General features: G+C 40.4%; 1 protein-coding gene across 1 annotated transcript in view; it reads right to left on the bottom strand.

Moving 5' to 3' along the window:
• The window catches only part of CFAP58 (cilia and flagella associated protein 58), a 75,786-nt gene extending 67,517 nt beyond the window's left edge, over positions 1–8,269 (bottom strand). Inside the window, exons 1-3 of the mRNA XM_053389271.1 lie at positions 8,022–8,269; positions 3,635–3,916; positions 710–858 (exon numbers count right to left, since the gene is read on the bottom strand). Coding sequence (XP_053245246.1) covers positions 710–858; positions 3,635–3,916; positions 8,022–8,030 — 440 coding nt within the window. The 5' untranslated portion in view covers positions 8,031–8,269. The remainder of the gene's footprint in view (positions 1–709; positions 859–3,634; positions 3,917–8,021) is intronic.
• Between the last annotated feature and the right edge of the window lie 7,520 nt (positions 8,270–15,789).

The raw sequence follows: 15,789 nt of genomic DNA on the forward strand, positions 1-15,789 counted from the left end.
AGATTAACAGTACAGGTTAAAGCTAATATAGCAACACCAAATGGTTGTGGCAACTGCTTTCCCATCTACCAATCACACTGTTGCACACCGACAATTTCTTAACATTTTTCAAGGATAGAAACCACTAATCACTGCAGAGATTGAAGATGCCCCCATGGCCTTACATTCCCCAGAACATAAATCCTAAATCAGGGGTGGCAAGTGCTTCTGGGCTTGAGGGCCACATTCACCTTTGGCAAACACTCTGGGGACCACATACCAGTGGTAGGTGTTGGGGAAAATGTGGGGGGGGGCACACAGCCCCCCCATTACTGCCTTCCCCCACTCATCATATGATTGATCTGAAGACCAGGAAGGGGCAATTTGTATCCTCATCAGGGAACTGGACTTGGCCAAGGAGTTTAAACCTTTCTGCCCACCCCAGTGCCATGCTTCTTTTATTTTTACCACTGCTAAAATCAGTGTCAGCAAAACGTGCTGGGAGGGGGCACATAAGGCATCCTGGCTAGGGGATAGACTGCTGTGGCTTTTGAATAAACTTTATCAAGCTATTTTGAGGGTGCAAACACACAGCTTTTCACACATGAAATATATTTTCCCACCTAAAAGATAATATGTGCAGGTTTTTGCAAGATTATTTGCATTATCTTTATCAAATGTAGTCTCAAAGAATGGCAATTTCTCCCAGTCCTCTCCGGATGCAACTCACTTATGCTCCTGACCCAATGATAATCCAGATCCTTGCTCCACTAATTTAGTCAAGTTCACGATTTCCTCTTTAAGAGACAGGATGGTTTCCTTTGCTTTCTGCTCCTTCTCATAAGCTGCATCCACCATTTTCCAGGCCTTTTCGATCTCCTGTGGATGGTTGAAGAAAACAGTTTCATATATTTAATTAAAAATGAACAATTAGCTAATTAATTTTCCTCCAGGTTAATGAATAAAAGTTTTCAGCCTTCTTTCAACCTTTGGTCTTCATCTGTGTTCTGTTCTATTAGCCAATTCTGTCTGGCCAGTAAATATTAGTACTTTCAATTAAGCAATCCATACCTACTAATATGGAACATTATACCTAATTATATTGTATTTTCAAAGTTATTTATTTTCATCAGCATGAATCTTGCTTAAAGTCCACTAGAATACGTGGCCAAGTTTATCCATATTTTGCCCAGCATTTCTATAATCATAATTTTAAAATCCAGCTTTTCTCTTAAAAAGTCCAGAAGGAGATGACAACTAAACATTCGAAAAAAACTTTCTGACATTAAGAGCTGTTCAGCAGTGCAATAGACTCCCACTAGAGGTGGTGGGCTCTCCTTCCTTGGAGGTTTTTAAGCAGAGGCTGGATGGCCATCTGGCATGGATGCTTTAGCTGAGATTCCTGCATTGCAGGGGGTTGAACTAGATGGCCCTTGGGGTAGCTTCCAACTCTTAAGATTCTATTATTGTATTTGATTCAAACAAGAAATTCAGGGGAAAGCAAAGAGAGTTCAGGTAGCAAGAAGGACATCCCCTTAATATCTGTGGCTCTTGGGTCAAGAAAGCTGCTTGCTACCACATCTTAGCTTCTTCTCTTCTTTTTTGGGACAGCTCAGAAGGATAATTTGAGTAAAAAGGCAAGCACCCTAAACGATTCTCATAAAGCTTTTGAAATGTGTTTTCACCTATTACATCTACCATATTTCTTCTATGTTCTATGCTCTCATACCACATCTCATTATGATGTAAATATTGTTTGATTTTGAAGTGATATTAAGCTTACTGTCCAGTTCAATAAAGCATTATACACATAACTAACAATATGTTTAAGAGCAGAAGAATTAGCCTCAGCCGAACTATTTTTGTGTTTAGAATCTAAGGGCCAATCTAGATTTGGTTTAAAATGCATCTTTATATTTAATATTCATTTCTTTAAAATGCAAATAACAGTCCTGCAGTGGGGTGATAATTGTCATGCTCACAGCAGGCAGTGTGATTTTCCTCTGCTTTAGTCCTGAAATCACCCATCTAAAAGCTACTATTTGTATTGAAGGAAAACCACTTGTTGGTGCCATAAAATTAATCCTGGTACAATTCCATGTTTTAAAATAGTATTTCATATCCATGTAACATTTACATTTGTTTAAGGAACAAATTTGTTCAACAAAGCAGAAAATAATATTTTACAGGAATATTCCTTATCCCATTGTCGTTGTTTAGTCGTTTAGTCATGTCCGACTCTTTGTGACCCCATGGACCAGACCACGCCAGGCACTCTTTATCCCATTAAAACCCCACAAAATTTCATTGATGTTTTTTCTTAGCACTGCAGCCCCAAAGCAAGCCATCAAATAGATTCTACAGTTCTATGATATCAGTTATTTTTTACAATACTGTCATAATAGTTTCATTAAAATCAGTATCACCTGCCTAAGTAAAAGCTGTCATATTTCACCTGCCTAAGTGAAAAATGGTCCAATCAATTAGCCTTAAGCTGCAACTTTACTGTGCATTCCCAAAAGTTCCCAAAGGACCACAGTGGCACAACTGGATACTTTGGTGCATAATGTAATTGCTCATCTCATCTCCATACTGTTCCTGCTCTCATTGACATAGTCAAAGGAGTCTGTACACTCAGATGAAGGACATCTTAATACCCAAATGGGCTTCTGTTTTTGTCATTTACTTTGGCCAGAGCATGACTATACACAACATTATGAAAGTGTCCTCTTGTTTGTTTGTTTTATTTCAGATGGAGGAACACAAGGTTGTTCCTTTTTGTATCAGGGTAAAAGGACAAAGACGTATTAATATGGTAAGATAATAAAATAAGCAGTTCAAATATGTCTGATTGAAGATACAAAACAAAAAGAATGCAAAAACCTGTTAGATACTTCTAACTAGTATTAATTTTATGCTAGCCCCTAAAATTAGATATATAAACACATTATATTTTTACCAAATTCACACTATGAAATTGGCACATTGTAAATGTAGGTTGTGTCGCTCTGAGCAGTCTGACATACGCAGTAGTCCATTTCCTGCATATTATTTTAAATTCACTTTCAGCACTTTTGCTGTTACGCTGTAAATGTGGCTTCTATTGAGAACTGGAGGCATGTATGTGAAACAATCACACAATAGCTTTACCACATGCCAAACGTTGCATGGGTTCATTTGACCTACATTCTGAAAATGCCAGTTTGATGGTGAACACTGACCTCATTAAAAACTTTTCTAGGAATGTTACAGAAGAAGAGCAGGGGGAGGAGCAAAGGACCCACAACTTCAGCATGCGTACACTACACATATACATTTAAATTATACTCTAGTTTAACAACTGTTTCAAGTGACGTGAGAATAAAGTCAATGTAACTGAATGTGAATGTATGGTTTAAATATGTATTATTAAATAGTTAGTATAGGTGGCATGAGTTTCTCTGCATAATCTGATCTTCCCTCTCAACCACAGATGATTAACAGAATTAGAAGAGCTGAGATCAACAGTAAAATGACATCAACTTCCACTACAAACTGTAACTCACACCAAGTCATCATACTAAGAATCATGAAAGTGCTAACATTTTACGGATTCAAGACCTCCATTTATTACTATGGCCTCAGTTATGCATTTGTCATGTTTTGCTTCCCTTACCCTTTTCAGAGATGCTATTGTTGTCTGGTCATCCTGTGAGAGTTTCAGGGCAGTAGCCACTTTAGCCGAATTCACCACAATCTCTGCATTCAGCTCCCTGCATTTTGCCATGAGACGCTTTTCATTCTCATAGGACTTTCTTAGCACTGTGTGGAGCTTCTCATATTCCACGCGAAATTTCTCAAGGCTTTGATCTCCTGTAAGCTCATTGATGACTTCTTGGAAGTCTTTTTCCAACGCTTCAAAGATATTTTCTTCTATTGCAGGTTTGTCATATTTTTCCTGGATGAAAGGAAAGGGAGAATCTATCAGTCAGGCATCTTGATAAAGATAATGACATATCCCAAGATATTGGTATAATAGCTCCAAGGTACCTCCTTTTGATTAAAACATCTGTGATTATGGCAACTCATACCATATGAAGCTTACATTCCATCCTATTTTAAATGCACAATCCTTTAGGCAAGCAGAGTCTTTTAAACATGACTTCAGACCATCTATAAAGACTTACCATTACACAAAGTATCCAATTATAAAACACAACTTTTAAAGATTCCAGTGTTTATATCACAACTGCTGTCTTTGTTTTCATGATCATATATTCCTTGAAGATGTCACTTCAAAGTATGCTGTTCTTCATTCTTCACTAAGCAGTTACTTGGGATGGGGTGGGGGAATCAACACCATTTCGGCCTTAAAATAATGCTAGGCTTATCAATACTTTGTAGTCCCAGGAAGTTAGAGAGTATATCTAGGACTTGGCAGGTTACAGTGCATGGTTTACATGCCACAGCCTGGAAGCCATTTGTTTGACAATGTTTGTCCTACATTTCTGTACACTTCCTCTGAAACAATTATTAGAAACAAGATATTGAATTTAAGTTGGATAAACCACAGGTCTGAAGAAAAGAAACTGATTTGCAGTATAATCCTATGCATGTTTATTCAGAAGTAAGTCATTTTGAGTTTTTTACATTTTCAATAACTAAGTTGGTCTGAAATAAAAAACATTGCTATTTGTATTCAAAAGTAAGTAAGCCCCATTGAGTTTAGTACAATTTACCTCCATGTGAGTATAATACTGCAGTCTAAATTATTCTTACATAAAATCACACAGATCACTAAACATCACATTTTAATAAATAGATAAGGAATCCCCAACCTTTTGGGGCTCAGGGCCATACTTAGAAATTTAAGAAACTGTCGTGGGCACCACATAATACCCACTTCATAGAAGAAAAAACTGAAGATTCTCAGACTCTTAAAAGAAAGAAAACGGGCAAAAAGCAAAACACCTATACACATCTCAAAAAAATAAAAAGTTTTTAAAAACACCCCTAAAAAGACAATCCCTCCTAAACAAAAGAGCACACAAACCCTCGTTTCTTTAGAAAAAAGAGACAAGCAGAGGGGCTTGACAGGTAACTAGTGGGGAGGTTTCTGAGGAAGCTGTGGTGCACACAAATCCCACACCGGAAACCCCATCTGTAAGGGAGCCTGAAGGAGTCCAATGAGGACTCAATGACCACATAACTGATTTGAGAGGTAAAAATACTGTAAACAGCCCCAACAATTGAATTTCTAAGAAGTGAGAACTGCCGACAAAAATAGAAAAATCCAATATTTTAACCCAGCCAGAACTGTGCACAAGTGTGTCCATCCCAACTCACAAAGAAAAATCCAAAATGGAGGGGGGAAACCCCAGAACAGTTCAATGAGAACCGAGCATGCTCAGTGGGCATGAATGCTGATCAACTGGAAGGAAGTGAGAAAGATGTGGAGAGAGGAGAACAGGATCCCATTTGTTTCAACTAATATATTTTAGCTATAGAAGCCAATATATCACTATTGTATCACCATGCCGCCACTGAGCCTATAGCACACAATATTGCACCTCACCATAAAACTATTTCAATTCACAATGCTTAAAATGTAATAGTATTCTCTACTCATGATAAACTACTTGCTGACAGAAAAATATGTGTGAAATCAAACGGAAGTAAAGATGTTTTGTGGGCTAAGGAGAGCAGTGAGGCTGCCTCTGTTTTATTCTCCCTGTCTGAGTTCATGCCAAACTCAGTTATTCAGCCTATAAAGCTTGGTTTATTGCCCCCCGTTTGCCCAGAGTATCAAGAAACACAGGCTGGGAACATTTCAATTAATAAAGGACAAAACTAAGGGAAAAGGCAACGGCTAGCTGAAATGACAAAAAGATTGTTAGCTACAAGGTGCATAGGACAACTGTACTAGAAGACACACGAAAAATGGCCTCTCTTAAAGAAACCCTTGCAGAATGTGAGGGGGGGGAGAAAAATAAAGACTTGAGAGATGAAAGAAAGGAGGATTGAAATAATAACAGACATACAAAACAAGAGAAACAAAAAAGGAGTCATTTGCTTATTTTGAGTCTATCTATCCCACCCTTTACCAACTGTCCCCAGGGAGGAAGCTTTGACAGTAAAATATCGACAAATCATTAAAATAATCTTATATACATAATGACTAAAATAGCATAAAGCATCCTTTAAAACATGAGATCAACCAACCAGTAATAGACAACAAACTTGAGTTCTCACTCCATCCCAAGTGCCTTAGCAAAGTTGTTATGAGACAGAGAGAGAAGGAAGGTAGTGGGATGAGGGAAGAAGTAAAAGCAGGCGGGGGCATAAGAAAGATATAAAGAGGGGAAGAGAAAGTGAGCAGGTAGGGAACTACAAACAAGAGACAGAAAAGAGATCCAGACCGACAAAAATGGAATAGAGGCGGGGACCTTGGGATGGCTAGTGGTGCTAAATGCTTTCCGGGATTTTTTATTTTATTTTTTGGTCATCAACAATACACAAAGATTAGTCCACATGTTGATTTCTTACTAAACTGACAACCCATAGAATCAGCACATGTTCCACCAGTACAAAAGAGAGTTGGTGCCCCTGACGTTTTTTCTCTCCATTTCAAGTTCAGCGCTACAAATGTTTGTTGGAGTTATTGTTGTCTGCTCAAGCCCACAGGGGAAATGGTTGATAGGAAAGCAGTGAACAAGCTTTAAAGAACAGTCACCAATATACATAGAGAAGGCATTATGAGAACGAAAAGGGAAACTGAACATAATAAGAACCCTGCTGGATCAGGCCAATTGGCCCATCTAGTCCAGCATCCTGTTCTCATGGTGGCCAAACAGACGTCTGTGGGAAATCAGCAAGAAAGGACCTGAGCGCAAGAGCACCACTACCCTCTTCCTGTGGTTTCCAGCAACTGGCATTCAGAAGCATTAATGTCTCTGATCATGGAGGAAAGGCATAATCATTATAACTAGTGCCACTGATAGCATTATCCTCCATGAATTGGTCTAATCCTCTTTTAAAGCCATCCAAGTCGGTGGCCATCACAGCCTCCTGGGGGAAGGAACTCCATAGCTTAACTGTGCTGCATAAAGTACTTTCTTTTGGTGTCCTGAATTTCCCAACATCCAGCTTCACTGGATGTTCTAGTGTTCTAGTGTTATGAGAGGAGGGAGAAAAACTTTCCTCCAGTCACTGTCAGATGTCAGCAAGTGATAATTAGAAGAAAGGATAGTAAAAGGAATAGAAAACGAAATGGAGAATGATGACAGAGATAGAATACAGGGCAGGATGGAATACAGATGTGGGAGAAACAAGTTAAGAGAGTCATTCTGGGAAAAGAAGGGTAAAACAAATTAGACAAATTCATTGACAGGAATTCTAGGACACAATGATGGGTAGCGAAGAAGAACTGGGCAAGAGGTAAGGCATGGGAAAATGTGGAGAGCGGAACACTTCAAATAGGTGTATGATCAGACATGTAAACTATTCTGGATCAATTAATCCAGAACAAAGTTCTACCTGGCTCCATCACTAACTCAGATTATAATCCCACTTTTTCACCATTCTTAAACCATACTACTTCTGCGTACAATAATGGTGCAAGGTAGTGAGAGCGCATCCTTGAGTTCTGGTGAGGCAATGTGTGGTGTGTGTACAAACTCAAGGGGATGGGATGAGGAGATGTCTTTATAAAATAAGGTGAGAAAGGACATTGCCTTAAGCCTACCTACAAGCGTGCAAAATTTAGATCTATTAAAACTGGCGAAACTCACGCTATCATGTATATTACTGCGAATGGCAAATGAAAGAAGATATTCTTCTACTTCTTCCATAGTACTGGGGCGGGGGGGGTGGAGGCAGCAGAAGGGGGACGTGGAAATACAGTACCTGAAAGGGCGCCCAGTAACCCTTGTTTCCTTTTGGGTATGGATGGATAGGGGGAAATGTGTTGTTAAGGAAAGGTAATAAAGGGGAGGGGGAAGCCCTAGAGCGGCGGAGGAGGAGGGGAGATACGGAAGAGGCTTCACCGTGAGGAAGGGGCTCACCTCTGCCATTTTTGCAGCGGGTGGAGAAGCGCAGAGGCCCCGAGGTGAGAAGGGAACGAGGACCCCGCGCACAGGCCGGGCGAGAGGGCCTGTCCTTCTCCTTGCTGCCGCGTTGCCGCTGTGTACACGGGCCGCCGCTCTCGTCTCCTAGCAACCGCTCCCCCTCCCTCCCCGCGCTCGGCCGGGAGGCGGCTGGGCTGAGGAGAAAGGGGGCGCCCCAAAGAGGGAAGAGGGCCCCGAGGGTCTGTAGGGGCCTTAGAGTAGCGCAGGCGGCAGGCGGAACCCGCAGGGCCCCAGGAAGGCGCCTTCTGCTGAATCAGACCATTATTAGTCCAGCACATCCAGCTCAGTGCTGCTGCTGCTGTTGCCCATTGAGTAGCTCACTGGGAAACAGGGTTTTCCAGTTCCCAGCAAGTGACTACTATGGGCTCTTTTTTTGGGTACCATAAGCTTCTCAGTCCCTCATGACTGCCAGTTCTTGTTTTTTTCCTCGAATATTTCCGTGCTGCCGTTCAGGACTAAGCCCACCTCAGTACAATAAAACTAGAACTGCACTCTACAAAAACACAGCCCAACTCAACACACACCTGTGAATCCAAGCCAAAACAAGAGGGAAACAGTTTTTAAACCAGTGGCAATGTAAAGCATTATATACAGTGCTTTTTTCTGGGGGGGACACAGGGGTACACATGCCCCTAAATATTTTGTGAAACTAAGTTCATTGAGGGGCAGTATTTCAATATGGGTAGGAAAATAAGAGTACCTCTAATCATTTTTTTATAGAAAAAAAGCACTGATTATATATAAAGCATGGGTGTAAAGCATCAATTCAGCCCAACCACTCAATTAGAAGAGTGCCAGAGAGAGGAAGAAGCTCCAAGCCACAAATCCTGTTTTGTGAAGACTGAAGTGATGTGAATGTCTCTGATCTGGGATAGTGGTTTCACACATGCAGTTGTTGGGTGATGAGCACAATATCAAGCTGCTTTTATACAGCAGGCACCTCCTCCTCCAGACTGTCACTATTTTCTGATGGGAGTCCATCAATTAATTCGGTAATTAATTGATTGAGAGGTCTTGCACAACTAGCCTGCTTCCCCCCAAAATTGAACTTTTTGTTATAAGGAAAATGCACTGGAAAGTGCAGGATAACACTTGCTTGACTCATCATCTAACCTCCCCGCAAATAGATCAGAATGAATGCTGAATAAATAGCTGTCATTGTCTAACCTCTGTGCAAACAAATCAGTCCATAATGATTGATACCAAAGGGAACAACATTCCAGTTGGCAGCAATAGGAACATTCTGGCATAGTTGGAACACCCATATTCTTACTCCAGTCGTCACTAGCTGGGACACCAACACTCAATTTTGCATTGCTGAATGTTCTTCTATGCTATAATAAGATAGCTAGCCTCTTGCAATATGTTGCCAACATTTCAAATTAGCCAAGCCTGTGAAATGGCAGGCTGTGTACTCCTCAGTACCTTATGTGTTCATTTACATGCATGTGCACTGTGATTAGATGCATCCACTACCGTAAAACCTATTCACAACACATAACTAGAACTCTAAATTCTGTAGAAAGCATCCGTATGTATGGAAGTCTCCCTCCCCACTTCAAAAGATCATGGAGATCAAAATTCAATGCATGGAGGGCTGTAAAGATGAGAAATGTGACATGCTGCAAGGTGTAGAGTTTGCCAGCATACCCTCATTCTCCCTCAGTTAAGGAAAGTAAATGCCCAAATAGAACTCCTGACATTTAATTCCTAGGGTGGGCTGAGGGGAAAAGCTGAAACTTGAAGAAAAACAATTCCATGTGTATGGTTGCTAATAAAAAGAAAAAAGCCTGCCCCAAAGCAAAAAAGGGACAGTGATTTACTAAGGATAACTACCAGAAAACCAGGGTTGTCATCTCTAATAAATAAAAATAACTGGGATATTGGGATTAGCTGGATCAGTCACCTACTGAAACCCTTTTGGTTGCTGAGTGAGCAGTGTTTGGCGAGTGAATCATGGTTAAAGAGGAGGCTTATTTGTTGCAGAGATGCTTATAGGTAAGAAAAATAAAGTTATTTATTGTAGGAAGTGCATAACTTGGATGGCACATTGTCTAGCTCTAAGCTAACTGGTCTAGAGAAGATTGAGGCAGCCTTGCTTACTTCTTTGTTCTCCCAGAGAATACTTAAAGATGACTTCACATCTTAAGGTTCAAGAGAGAAGTGTGAGGAGGAGGAAGTTGTAAAACAAGATGCAACCTGAGAATATCAGTCTAACAACAAAGAGATAGAGAGGTCGGATCAAGAGGTTAAAGTTACATGAATAATATGAGAATCTGGATGACCCTAACTCTTCTGTCTTAATCCATGCAAAACCACTCTGCAAGCTGAGTTGCACACAGACTTCCAACATGGAGTATATGGAGGAATGGAACATGGACAAAGTTATGTTATGTGACTGTGCTATTGCATCACATTAACATTTCTTTGGGGGAATTCTTTGGGGGAGTCCTCCGTGCTTAATTCTAAAAAAATAAGGACCCAAAAGTCAGCTGTGCCAGAAAATGGTGTCCTCTAGAGGCCTTCTCTATTATCCCACAGGCACAAGGACTGATTGCAATTGCTCTGTGCCCTATCACTAGGAAGAGTGGTTGCAAATTCTTAGTTATATATTATTGCTATATTTTCTGCCAGGGAGGAGCACTGGTGGGATTTTCTTGTCTTGGGTGCCAAAAAACTTCACCAGCCTTGAGGACTATGCACTCTGCCTTTGTTGCAGAGCCCTATTTGTTGTTCTGCCTCAGGCAGCTAAATGTCTTAGGCTGGCCTTGGCTCTTATGTGCAAGAAAAAATGTACACTTCATATCTTCAGAGGCATTGTTTCTTAACCCTGGCTCAAATTAAGCATTGGAGCAAGGGAAAGATTGGATGAGCATGGAAAGAGATTTCTCTGGTGCAGGGAAGATTATTCCAGGCAGGAAAGCCTGATTGTGAAGGTGTGATGGAAACTACTGGAATAAATGGTGGGGGGCAGGACTTAATTTGAGTGAGTAAACAGAGAACCTGGTTCTGCCAGAGCTCAGTGCTGGAACAAATTCAATTCAGTTTAACTCAGCTTAAACACAAGCAGCCAAGTATAACTGGATAACTGTGGATCAAGCTATAATTAACATTTATTAAATGTCTGCATACCCAGTGATTATTGCGTACACATTAGCTGCATAACCAGAATCTTAATTTATGTTTATTTTTATATATCTCAGAATCTCTCACTTTCACTGAACTGTTTGCCTCCCTTCCATTCCAGTCACAGTGAAACTGAACCCACTGAAGTGAATTTCATTAAAATCCATATGGCTCAACAGACTTGTCTGTTAATCAGAACCATTTCTTCCTATTTTCTTTCTTTGCCCTCTCTTCTTCTGTCCTCTCCTTCTTTGCAGATGTTTGTCAATATTGTCTCTTGGATAGATGTATCTGCATCTTCTGACTTAAATAAACATAACAGCCTCTGCTGATTTGATATTGGTGACAGGGCTTATCTGCATTGCAACCAGCATTCAGCCGGAACTGAAAATATCTGAGAATCAGTGTAGGCACTTCTATTATTGCACTAAAATTAAATTGCACCAGTCCAAAGAGAATAAGATTCCCTCTTCAGACTAAGGCACTGCAACAAGCATGCAGGCAGATTATTAAGGCTTACTTTTGTTCCTATAATATTACTGTGCTATTAATTATCTCTGTGTGAAATGATACAGACACTGAGAACGGTTGTAAAAAACTACAATGGCTTTTGACCCTGTATCTTCTGCTCTTTCTCAACAAACCACAGTGTGCATATATGTGTCTGAATGTTTTGCTTTGTGCCAGCAAGGTTTGTAAGCCTATGAAGTCCTGCAAACATGAAGTATTCCAAGATACGTGACCTGGCATAAAGCAAATGATCTATGCAGGCTGTGGCTTCTTGAGAAATAGCTGATGATGTCAAGGCATATGAGAGTAGAAGAATAAGTTATGTTAAGATTATTACTAATATGCATATGTGTTATATTTAAGTTATTTTTTTCTTATTACCTTGTGCTTGACCGTAACACAGTATGCATTGATTATATTATTAAACAGAAAAGCAATTTTAAAAAAGAGAGAAATAGTTGATGATGCAATGTCAATGTGTTATAAACAATGCAAAGTAAGCAATCAAAAATATTAGCAATATTTACAGCACAGATGTGGCCAACAAAGTTCAGACCAGTTTATGTGATTACTTGGTGGATATATGTGTTTTATCAGTTTTGTAATCATAGTGTTAAGGCAAAAGTTTAATGCCACAGTTGGATTGCAGTGGCATTGAAGTAGAAAACTGTTCAGGGGCTTCAGGGGCCATTTCTAATACATATACAATGAAACCTCTCTACTGTCTCCTCACCTATAAACTCTATTGGAAGACAGGTTACCCAGGAAAGAGTATTTGCTTATGCATTGTTATAATGAAGAAAAGCACTAGATGGCACTATACAACCATAATCTTACAGTGGAGATGCTTAGTTTTTGCCTAAATTCTATTTTTTTAAAGAGCAAACTCATTCCAAAGCTTTTTTATGTAATGATTATTCCCCATCTCCTTGATCATTGCTTTTTCTGTTCCTTTTCCATTTCCATTATATTCACCTCGTGATCTGATCATGTTGTGTGTTGTCTGCTGAATCTTAACAATCCTAACTACAGTGGTACCTTGGGTTAAGTACTTAATTCATTCCAGAGGTCCGTACTTAACCTGAAACTGTTCTTAACCTGAAGCACCACTTTAGCTAATGGGGCCTCCTGCTGCTGCCACGCCGCCGGAGCACGATTTCTGTTCTCATCCTGAAGCAAAGTTCTTAACCTGAAGCACTATTTCTGGGTTAGTGGAGTGTGTAACTTGAAGCGTATGTAACCTGAAGCGTATGTAACCCGAGGTACCACTATATTACTATCAGGCTACACACAGCTGTTGATAACTATAGGTTTATTAACAATTTTAAGGTTGTCTGCGGTTTCATGGGAGGTATGAGATCACAAACTCACATGGAAAAGATATGTAAATTGCCTGCGGCCTGCCCATCCCCATTGTCCCCACTGGAAACCATGAAGGTTAAATTTAACCATGAAGAGCAAGCATGCAAACATTCACTTACACCTTACGCTAGCCACCTGCGGCCTGCCCTTTAAAGGAGAAATTGTGAATTGCAGAATTTTAAATACCCATCATCATCCTTGGCTTCACTCAATTTGTGTACAACACTCTTCCATTTTCTTCTAGTTGTGAGGGTGGGGGAGGGGCCTCACAAGTGAAGTAGCCTAGAGCCTCTGTGGGGTTTTTTTTGGGGGGGGAGGATGAACACATCCCTATGCCCCACAAATAACCCAGAGATGCATTTTAAATAAAAGGACACATTCTACTCATGTAAAAACACGCTGATTCCCAGACCATCCGGCGGGCCAGATTTAGAAGTCGATTGGGCCGGATCTGGCCCCCGGGCCTTAGTTTGCCATATTAAGCCAAAGTACAACCAGGTTTTCTATATGGGAAGAAACAACAACACACACTATTTTTTTTTTTGTGGTCCTTCCAGGGCTGCGTATTCAAATAACATGTACATTATCACCTTTCTAGGAGTAAAATCTGCTAGAGGGCTGAAAATTATAAGGGAATATAGCAGAATTATGCTTGTTGAAAAAACATAACACCATCAAAAGGACTATCACAAGCCAGTCCCTGGGAATGTCCGGGGGGGGGTTGTCACGATCTATATCCCATTCTTTTAGCGTAATCTCTCTCAAGGGTAGTCCCACCCAGTCACTTAATTAGCAGTCTAAACTAATGCTGAGTTATGTGCACCTTCCTAACGCCACAGACTTCAATGTGTTTGAGCACCATTAGCTCTAGATACCTGTAGAACAAATCTATACAATGCAGGCAGGGCTAGGAAACTTGATGAGGTTTGGAGAGGAGCTTGGAGAGGAGCTGGTAGTGGCCTTCCCTTCTGCCAGTATGAAAACCTACCCCAAAAGAATCCATGGCTGGTGGGCAAGAAGGTGGCTAGCGTAAGGTGTAAGTGAATGTTTGCATGCTTGCCCTTAATGGTTTCCAGTGGGGACAAGAAGCATCAAGAAGGATTCAGGACTGAAGGTATGATTATGCTGACTGGATGAATTGGGGGGGGGGTGGAATCCCCATCCGAGAATAAATGTCCCAAATGTGCTGCCCTTTAGAAGTACTTTTAGATGGAAAGGTTAACAACATTAATATTCCAACAGATCATGCTCCCCGTTAGGTGTGTGAGTGAGAATAGTCAAATGCAACAGCGGGAAAAGCAACAGGCATGAAAACAGATTGGCTTGGTTCTATGAGATTATATAGTTCTGGTTGCAGTTACAGAAAGGTAGCCGTGTTGGTCTGCCATAGTCAAAACAAAAAAAAATTTTTCCTTCCAGTAGCACCTTAAAGACCAAGTAAGTTAGTTCTTGGTATGAGCTTTCGTGTGCATGCACACTTCTTCAGATAGTTCTGGTTGGATCTCTTTCTCTACCCTGGACATGGCTGTGCCAAGCTGTAGGAGAAATGCTTCTCTTTGACATGTCAGTCAGTGATACAAAATGAACAGAATGTTCTACTCTCAACATTTCGTACTGGTTCGGTAGTACAAGGAGTATACTGTACTAGGCAGAGTGCATCAAGTAGAACTGGCATGTCCAGATAACTGGAGTCTCCATTATTCCCAATAGTACATTTGATGCAAGATCAGCTTATGCTGCGTAACTTCCTAAGTGGACTGCAAACAGTGCTGGATTTACATATAAACTAAACAAGCTATAGCTTAGGGCCCCACTCTTAGGGGCCCCCAAAAAAATTTAAAGGGAAAAAACCTGGATGTACATTTCCAAAATATAAGATAAAAAAACAAATAAAATCAAACCTACATATAGCAACAGTGTTTTGTGTTGTGTAGGCTTCTATGATGTAAGTAATGGGTCTCGCCAGCTAGCCTGCTCCCTGAAATATCACTGGTAATTATTTCACTATTAATACACTTCTTATTTTAGTTCAACAATTACTTTGATAAAATTTTGTGATGTGCAAATGGCTTTAGATACCTCTTAGGTCGATAAATTACAATATAGCATATATTCAACACACAAAAACAAAAACAATTTGTTGTTGACAAAGGACAGCTGGACATATGAAGGGCCCCATTACTTTCAGTAGCTTAGGGCCTCATCAAACCTAAATACAGCCCTGGCTGCAAAGCATCTTTAGCAACCTTGAATGTTAAGTTTAACAACTCTAATTCCCCAGCCCCATAAGTACAATGTAGTAGAATGTAGAATCAGATGTATAGATACCACCCTTCTTGTGGCCTGTACATCAGGGCAACCAAAGCCAATGGAACAAGTGCTCTGGTGCTAGAGCAACCTCTTTTTGCACACTGAAAAAAATCACACACATGCATTACAACCGATTCTATTGGTTTTAAGAGAATGCTCATTTCAAGCCTAACTTATTATTATTAATCTAGACCATTTGTACCTCACTCTTCAGCCAAAAAGGCTCCCAGAGTGGCTTACATACAATCAGCCCACAGGCTTGAAATCTAAAATAAAATGACATGGGTACCAATCTACACCTGCTGCGTGTACAGTGGTACCTCGGGTTACATACGCTTCAGGTTACAGACTCCGCTAACCCAGAAATACTACCTCGGGTTAAGAACTTTGCTTCAGG

Source organism: Podarcis raffonei, chromosome 5, assembly GCF_027172205.1.
Source record: "Podarcis raffonei isolate rPodRaf1 chromosome 5, rPodRaf1.pri, whole genome shotgun sequence".
Taxonomy (NCBI): domain Eukaryota; kingdom Metazoa; phylum Chordata; class Lepidosauria; order Squamata; family Lacertidae; genus Podarcis; species Podarcis raffonei.